This window comes from Sceloporus undulatus, chromosome 1, assembly GCF_019175285.1.
Source record: "Sceloporus undulatus isolate JIND9_A2432 ecotype Alabama chromosome 1, SceUnd_v1.1, whole genome shotgun sequence".
Classification (NCBI taxonomy): domain Eukaryota; kingdom Metazoa; phylum Chordata; class Lepidosauria; order Squamata; family Phrynosomatidae; genus Sceloporus; species Sceloporus undulatus.
In genome coordinates this window covers 254,038,544-254,047,656 of record NC_056522.1, presented here as the reverse complement: position 1 = coordinate 254,047,656, position 9,113 = coordinate 254,038,544, and the positions used below count along the sequence as shown (strand labels likewise).

General features: G+C 46.8%; 1 protein-coding gene across 1 annotated transcript in view; it reads left to right on the top strand.

Moving 5' to 3' along the window:
* The first annotated feature begins 272 nt into the window (after positions 1-272).
* The window catches only part of ANKRD13D (ankyrin repeat domain 13D), a 31,021-nt gene continuing 22,180 nt past the window's right edge, over positions 273-9,113 (top strand). The window contains exons 1-3 of the mRNA XM_042470317.1: positions 273-607; positions 7,213-7,348; positions 8,425-8,549. Of these exons, the coding sequence (XP_042326251.1) occupies positions 500-607; positions 7,213-7,348; positions 8,425-8,549 (369 nt within the window). The 5' untranslated portion in view covers positions 273-499. The remainder of the gene's footprint in view (positions 608-7,212; positions 7,349-8,424; positions 8,550-9,113) is intronic.

Sequence of the window (9,113 nt, the reverse complement as noted above, 5' to 3'; positions counted from 1 at the left end):
CGGAGAGGGCTTCTGTAGCTTTCCCTGAGCCATTTCTATGGGTCCTCCTCCTCCCTTTCCCTAGAACGCCCTCCATTTTGCGGCCCTCTTTGGACTAGGCTCCCTCCGAAGGAAGGCCAGCAGGGTCCGGGAGGAAGGAGGCGGAGGCAGGGAAGGGCTGCCCACTTCTCCTCCTCCCAGCCAGGGGCCCCCTCCGGGTGCTGCCGAGGAGGAGGCCCATCCAGGCTCTCTCCTCCTCCTCTTCTCAGGCCCGCCCCTTCTCCTCCTCCTCCTCCTCCTCCTCTTCCCGGCTGTGGCTGTGGCTCTGGCCCGGCCCAGGGAGAAGCCCTTCCAGGCCGTGGGCGCCCTCTTTCCTCCCGACAGGAGCGCCGCCCGCCGCCTCCTCCTCCTCCTCCTTGAGGCCTAGCGCCGAGGCGAGCAGGACGGGAGCCTCGGGCTTTCCTGAGCAGCGGCGCAGGAGGAGGAGGGCCCCGTCCGGGCGGGAGGACATGGTGACGGGATGGAGCGCACCGACGCCTCCCCCGCCGCCTCCGACGCCTTCCCCCTCCACCTGCTCGTCTGGCACAACCGGCACCAGGCGCTGGACAGCGAGCTCCGGAAGGGACAGGTGAGCCAGAGGGCAGGGAGGCCCCCCCAGACCCACTGGGGCCCCACTGCCTCCCTTGCCTGGCCTCCCAGAGCCAGGCCTCGGATCTGGAGGCGCCCCCCCCCCCCCCAGGCCCATGCTGACAGAGGGAGGCCTCCTCTCTTGGCCCCATCTTTGGGGTGGCACCCTCCTTCTGCCCCCGCTCCCACCCATAGCAATGGCAATATGAGAGCCTTTTTGGCTGAAGAGCAGGCTATAAACACTCTAAATAAATAAATATACCACTTCATACCACACTAAACAGTCTCTAAGTGGTTTACAGCTGTAAGCTAATTGCCCCCAACAAGCTGGGTACTCATTTCAGCAGCCTCAGAAGGATGCCAGGCTGAGTCAACCCAGAGCCCCTGGCTGGGATTGAACTCACAACCTTATGGTTTGTTCGTTATTTCCATAGTATTCCTCCTGCACCTCTTTGACTCCTCTTCTTCTTTTACCATCCCCACCTCAACCGGCCCTTGTATAGCTAAGCCACCTGTTTCTCATGAGATGCGTACTCTGAGTCAGGGGATGAGCTGGTCATCCTTAGAGAGTTGGAAGAGACCCCCAAATCACAATCAAAGCACACCCTGTGACAGATGACCATCCAGCCTCTGTTTAAAGACCACCAAAGAAGGAGACTCCACTACACTCCGAGGAAGAGTGGCCCTCTCTAGACAGGCCTTTTAGCACGCACCGAGTACGTGCTAGGGTTGCCTCGGAGCATCCTTTACAGACGCTCCCTAACCCTAGCACCTACGTGACGGCCGCGTCCATCCAAATGGCGCAGCGCGGCTGTGACATGCTTGCACCGCTACAGGGCACATAGGGCACTCTCTTCGCAGCGCCAGAAGGAGCTCCAAAATGGAGCTCCTTCCTGGGGAGCACCTCATTCCCGCAGCCACAAAACGGCTGTGGGAAGGAAGCCAGGGGAAAGGGGCCAAGTGGCCCCTTTCTCTCCCTGCAGCAGCTCCCTGGGGTGTCCTGGGGCATGAAGCCCCAAGGACACCCCTTTCCAGGTTGGGGAAGCAGCATTTTGCCACTTCCCTGAGGCCTGGAAAAGCAGCGGATCGGGACCTCCAGGACTGCTGTTGTGGCTGCTCAGGCCCCGATCCGGTGGGGAAAGGGGCGGTCTGTATCCCGCCAGTGTTCCACTGTCAAACAGCCCTTACTGTCATAGAATCATAGTTCCTTCTAATGTTTCGGTGGAATCTCTTTTCCTGTAGCTTGCATCCATTCTTCCAGGTCCTGTTCTCTGGAGCGGCAGAAAACAAGCTTGTTCCATCCTCAACATGACATCGCTTCAAATATTTAAACAAGGCTATCATATCACCTCTTAACCTTCTCTTTTCCAGACTAAACACAGTATTCCACAGCTATCATATTGCCTCTTAACCATTTCTTCTCAAGGCTAAACATACCCAGCTCTCCTCATAGGTCATGGTTTCCAGAGCCTTCACCAATTTGGTGGCTCTCCTTTGGACCCGCTCCAGCTTCTCAACATCCTTTTTGAATTGTCGTGCCCAGAAATGAACACAGTATAATAATAATAATAATTTTTATTTATAGACCGCTATTCCGAAATGATCATAGCGGTGTACAGTAAAATTGCAAAACAATACAAAAAATTGCAAGGCCTCTCTCCCCCTCAAGATGGTATTCCACAGCTATCATATCATCTCTTAACCATCTCTACTTGAGGCTAAACACACATGCTCCCTAAGTCTCTCCTCATAAGATATGCTTCCTCACCCAACTTGACAGTGGAAATTATTTATTTATTTAATGTCAAAGCAAAGAGTAGTCCTCCTCTTTTGAGACTCCTTTCATCTTTTACTCTCCAGCATGCCCAAACCAGATGTGGGTATCGGTCTGAGAGACTTTTCCAATGCTACTCGGAACCGAAGAAAGGGTTGCCTGTGTCTGCGCAGAGGTTTTCCAAATGGGTGGCTGGTACCATCCACCTCTGCTACGAACTGTTGGGCAAACCTCTCCCTGGCAGGGTTTGGTCCCATTCTATGAGGGCAATGTCAACATCCTCTGCATTCCTGTCGGGGATTCCCTTAGAGGATGTTTGCAAGGCTGCTGTCTGGTCCCAACCTCTGACTTTTATTAAGCATTATAGGTTGGACACCAGAGCCATCCGAGACGCAGCTTTCGGGAGGGCTGTGTTGGTTTCAGGGTTGCATTGATTGCACTACTGATGATTTGTGTTTCAGAGTTTATGTACATAATGCTACTGTTTACATTCTGTTGAATGTTGGTTTGCACAAATTCTATGGGACTGGTCTTGCACGACCCCTTGTTCCCCTCTCAGGTTTTGCAATGTTATTGCTGTGTTGAGTTTGTACATGAACAAAAAGACTGACTCTTTTTATGGTTCAAGGTGTTTATTATTACAATAAATATACCCTTGGTTTACCATAGCTTTGGTTTCTGGACACTCCCTCTGCCGTATACCTAAGCTCGTCAGTCTAAACCCATTTGTATGATTCGCAGAGACCACGAAGAAGAAGGACAGGTTGCTCACTTGTAACAGTATTTCTTTGAGTGGTCATCTGTGAATACATACAAATCCCACCCGTCCATCCCCTCAGTGTCCTGCTCTTATTGGCTCTTCCATCGCCTGCTTGGCGGAAAAATTGCGGAACTGGGGAAAAGAGCAGGAAGGCAGGGGCCTTATAACGGGTGGGCGGAGTTACCGCCAAAAAGTTTCTATATGTTGCAAAGTTAACTTTGCCCAGTGATTCCAGTAGGTTCCGAGCAGCACTGCGCAGGCGCAGTGAAACCCATTTGTATGTATTCGCAATGACCACTCGAAGAAATACTGTTACAGGTGAGCAACCTGTCCTTATTTAATGTCAAAGCAAAGAGTAGTCCTCCTCTTTTGAGACTCCTTTCATCTTTCACTCTCCAGCATGCCCAAATCAGATGTGGGTATCCGAGGATAGGCCATGCCATGGGCACACACTCATTTGCCCCTGCTATGATACTGACCCATAGCATCCTTTGCCACTTTGTTGTGTGCTTTCAAGTCCTTTCCAACTTATAGCGATCCTAAGGCATCATGGGGTTTTCTTGACAAAATTTGTTCAGAGGACGTTTGCTATTGGCTGAGAGCATATGCATTTACTGCTGAGGCCTTCCTTTTCCTACCTCTCCATCCATCCTCTGCACACACACACACACACACCCCAATGGGTTCTTACTTAGTGCATGTCTAGGTGCCATTTGGGGAGGGGGTAGCCAGAATATTCTTTAAAGATCCGAATGCAAAGGCATGGCACAATCTCTCTCTGTTAACTAGTAAGTTGTGTGGGCTCTTGTACATCTTGTACTGAGTACTGGACAGGCTCCTGTGCTAGGAGAAAGTGGTGGAGGGGTGAGTGGTGGAGACAGTGGTGGAAACTGGGACCTTACTGGGAGCTGGCTACTGTTCTCCCACGTGGAGGTGGAGGCAGGAGTAGAGGGGTACTGGGTGTGGGAGAAAAATGGAGGGGTGATGTCTGCTTGGCAACTGAAAGAGAGAGAGAGAGAGATCAAGTGGCATGAACTGAAGAAGGCCTTGGGGAAAAGCTAATGGTAACTTGGAAGATAGGGAACTTTTCTGAAGGAGGCAAATGGGGAAATTAGTTGGGGAACGTGTGGGGAATGAAGTTTTAGGAGATATAATTTTTAGATGTTCTTGAAAGGAAAGGAATTTGAGTAGGCGTCTGACCTGTCTGATGCCTCTGGGAGTTTACAAGAATGGTGTTAAGGTAATGACTTTTTCCTGTTGTTTGTCCCTAGCAGCTGATACTCTGAGATTGAGCACTGTATGTTGCTTAGCTATCCTTTTTTCTAAGTTATCTAACTGAATAGCCATCACCACTGTATGTTGTTGTTTTTTCAAGTCCTTTCCAACTTATGTCTATCCTAAGGCATCAAGGGGTTTTGTTGGCAAGATTTGTTCAGAGTAGTTTTGCCATTGCTTCCCCTGAGGCTGAGATAGTGAGGCTTGCCCAAGGTCACCAAGTGGGTTTCATGGCCAAGTGGGAAATCAAACCTTGGTCTCTAGAGTTGCAGTCCAATGCGCAAACTACTACACCATGATTTGTGTGAAGAAGTAATATGTACAGCATTGGTTTAGAAGGCAGTATAAATTAGTTTTCCTTTTGTCTTCCAAAATGTGGGCTTGGGATGGCAAGACATTAAGAACAATCTCCTGCACAGGAGCCTGTTGGTTATTACCTATAGAGCCCTAAATGGCTTGGGCCCAGGGTACTTGGAGGACCGCCTCTCCCCATATAATCCGCCCCGCACTCTTAGGTGGGGAGAGAAACATCTCCTAACAGTTCCAGATGTTTGTTATGCTGCTGCATGGAGGGCATATTCTGTTTCAGCCCCTCAACTCTGGAACTCTCTCCCCAATGAGCTCCGCATGTCCAGTTCCCTTGATGTATTCAAGAAAAACTTGAAGACTTATCTATTCCGTCAGGCTTTCCCCCCATGAACCTTGTTGTCATTCTTCTTCCCTGAAATTGTGATGTATTCCACCTTTTAGCCTTTTGTATAAATGTTGATGTTACGTTTTACTGTGATTGTTGTTGTACATTGTTGTTTTTAACTGGTTTTATTATTGTTGTGAACCGCTATGATCTATGGAATAGCGGTATATAAATAATAATAATAATAATAATAATAATTATTATTATTATTATTATTATTATTATTATTAATCCCAACAACTATGGTAGGCCATGGTACTTTAGCAAATATTGGGTCAGGACAGAGTGGTTCATTTTAGAAAGATAAGAATGATTTTATGAGGGTTTGGGACACTTTGCCTTGTACACAGGAAATCTTAGAAAGTTACTTTTTTGGACATTAGACATTAGGATTTGTAGTCCAAAAATAATTTTTTAAATGCTGGTGAATCAGACTGTGGTCTTGGGGAAGTCACATATCTCTTTTAGCCTCATTAGTTTGTCTTCTGTAATGCAGATGTTGCAGTAGTGAGTGTAAGTTCAAAGGTAGCAGTTTGGGGCTTGGAGCTCCAACTTCTCCACCTGCTTGAACTTGGTTTGTAGTCTTGGACAAATCACATTGTCTCTATTGGTCCAGCTGGCCAACTGCTTCCAACATGTCCCAAGTCCTAAATATATGGCTAATTTGGTAATAGAGGGATTGGTACTGTGTCTATGATCATAGTGTTTCTTGTTATTCCTAGTTAGTTGACACGTAAAGAAATAATCTCAGCTAATGGAAGGTATAGGAAGCAAGGTTAGGCAGAGTCTGAAACTGTGGCAGAACCAACCAGACATAGCCCAAACCAGGTTGAAAGAACTGGTAATACTAGCCTGGAAGAGATAATTAAGGGGAGACATCATAGTGATCTTAAAATCTCTAAAACAACATACAGAATACAGCAGACTTGTTCTCTGTTGCTTCAGAGAGTGAGTCTAGAATGAATAGGTGGAAATTACAGTTAAGTACATTTTTGGCTAAACATTAGAAGAAATTTCTTAATAGTAGAATCTGTGAAGCAAATTGTCTCAAGAACTATTTAAACAGCCACAGTATCGGTGGCTGGTTGGCCTTTGGGATGATACAATTGCCTCTTTCATTGCACATCCTTCATTGAGCAACAGGTTGGAGTGGAAGGACTCAATGGCCCTTACAACTCCCAGTTCCTATAACGTCTTCCCAATATTCACTTGCGTTGTTGGCAAATTGCTGGTAATTAGCAGTGAAACCACTAACTGGTTTCTTGAAAACCATGATTCTTGGCTGCAGTTTTTGTAGCAATTCCACTCCCATCAGGATAGAGAAGATACCTGTGATATCACTGCAAGGCATCCTCTAGGTTATTTTATATTTCCACCCGTCAAAAACATGTTTATTGTCTTCTCTTACATATTTTTCATTTAGATTAGGGTGGGAATCATGTGGCCCTCTAGGTGATGTTGGATCTACTTCAGATCTCATCAACCCTAGCCAGTTTGGCCAGAGGTGAGGAGAGCTGGGAATAATAGTTCAGCAACATCTGGATAATCCCATTTTGCACCACTCTACATTTAAGAATAAACCAGATAAATTTTACCACATGGCAGTGCTTGTTCCATCCATTTCCATTATCAAGAGCTACTGATGTAGATGGTCACCTCAGATATCACTAAGAAATAAAGCAGTGTTGGCTATGGAGGAGAGGTTCTTCCATCAGACAGCTAAAGCCCCACATGAGTAGAAGTTTTTAAAATACATTCTGGATATCCCACTATTGATATGTACTAACATTAGTAAATTAAGCAATGAGACTGCCTCATTCCTTAGCCAATGAATGTGGATATGTTGTACTTCCTTGGGTTGGATAAGCCTGAGGGATATGTGAATTCTATTCGCAAAGCTTGATATCCTTGCAGAACAAGAAGCAGAAGTATCTGGTGACCAGTGCAGATAACATGCAAGATTACTGCAAGGGCATTCATATCGCAATTCACCAAGGCTGAGTACAGTTTCCAGGGTTGAACCTTAGTTCAAATTTTAGTCCCATCCCTACATCTGCCAAGGATTATCCATGTAAGATCATTAAACCAGTGTTTCTCTTACAGCATGATATTGAGATGTTGGACCCACGTGGCCGAACACCCCTGGAGCTGGCCGTGTCCCTTGGGAACTTGGAATCTGCTCGAGTGCTCTTGCGACACAATGCTGCCGTGGGCCAGGAGAATGCCAGCGGTTGGACAGGTATGGAGGTTTGTTGGCCCAGGGCATGTATTGCTTGTACAGTCCCTGGACATTCCATGCAAAGGACATCAGGGTGCACTGCTTGGAAACAAAGACCATTCCTTGAGACCTTGGAAGCAGTTTCCTGTCAGATGACATGGGCTCAAGAATAGTTCTTATTCAGGATAAAACAGCTCCTTATACCTTTAGTAAGTGAGGAGAGAAGGCAAGGTGGAAAAGTTTATTTTGGAAATTGAGCAGGAAGGCCATGTTGTTGAGAAATGAAGGATTTGAGACATCAGACTGTCGTTGTGAGGAGGATGTAGTAAAAGTTGAGGTTTAGTTCTTGGTTGTTCCATTACCATAATAGTTGGTCTCCTTTCAGGATAGCAGTTCTGTGTGTTTCCCTCTTTCTTGCACTTTTATTGGGGATATTTATCTTGCTCTTTCTGGTTTAGGTCCCCAGAGATCGGCTGCCACCAGGAATCATGAACCAGCTAGCACAAGGGTGGGCCACTTCACTAGGTCCAGAAGCCATTTTTGCACTTATTAAGCCTTGGTGGGCCATATGCACATCACCCCAAAACCCACATGCCCCCTCCCCTGACATTGAAAGTAATGTCTAATTCACCCAGACATCCCCGTGGTGGGGTCATGATTGGTTATTTGCAGACTATTTTGTTCCCCTCTGTATTTTTACAACCAGATAACTTTTTTTTGAAACAGGAAGTGACCAGCTGCTAAACACTTGGAAACCTCCTCCCCCAAAATAGCATTTAAATTGGCAATTGTATGTCCCAGAGGCTTCTGTGGGGTGGAGGCATTCTCTCTCTCTCTCTCTCTCTCCCAGCAATGAGAGTGATCTAGAGAGGGTGGCATTTAGTCTGAGCTACCATGATCATTATACCTTTGGAAGTCAGAAATGTGCCTTTTGGTAAACCGTCAGGTTATTTTGGCTGCTAGTGGCTGGCAGGCAAGATGAAAGAGAAACTTGTTTGGGTTTTGAGGCTGGGCAGGGACACGGGCGGGGATAGGGAATGGATACAGGAAGTCCTGTGTTGACCATTCACCTGTGTCTCTGTCCTTGCCTTTTATAGTCCTGCAGGAGGCCGTAAGCACAGGGGATCCAGAGATGGTGCAACTGGTACTCCAGTATCGTGATTACCAGCGTGCCACACAGCGCCTAGCTGGCATCCCAGAATTGCTCAACAAACTCCGCAAAGTATGTACTGTGATTTCAGACCCTGAGTGTTTTCCAATATTCCAGTGACAATAGATTTTATCACAGGGACACCCACTCAGGACATTACTCAGAAACCTACCGAAGGTTGAGTGAGACAGAGAGCACCATTGCCAGTGGTGTTGGAATTTCCTTCATGTTTCCCTAAAGCTCTGGTTGGATTTGCATTAAAACCCACACACCCCACTAGATTCTTCTCCCACAGAGCTCCTTCTATGCTAAGTGTGGGCACAGAACAATTGCAGTTTAACTATTTCTTTGTTTTTCCAGTGCAAAGACTGTTGCCCCCCCCCTCAATATTATTATTTGAAGTTGAGAGGGTGATGTCTTTGAAGGAATAGTTACTTGTACTCAGAGGTGATTTTGCCAGTTCCTTCCTCTGAAACAGTATCTGGTATTCATTGGCAGTCTTCCATCCAAGTACTAACCAGGATTGACTCTGCTAAGTCTCAAAGATCAGACAAGATGTGGTGCCTTTAGGGTATTTGTTTTCTACCAACAGCTAAATCTAACCAAACGTTGAACTGATTGGCAAAATATGACTGA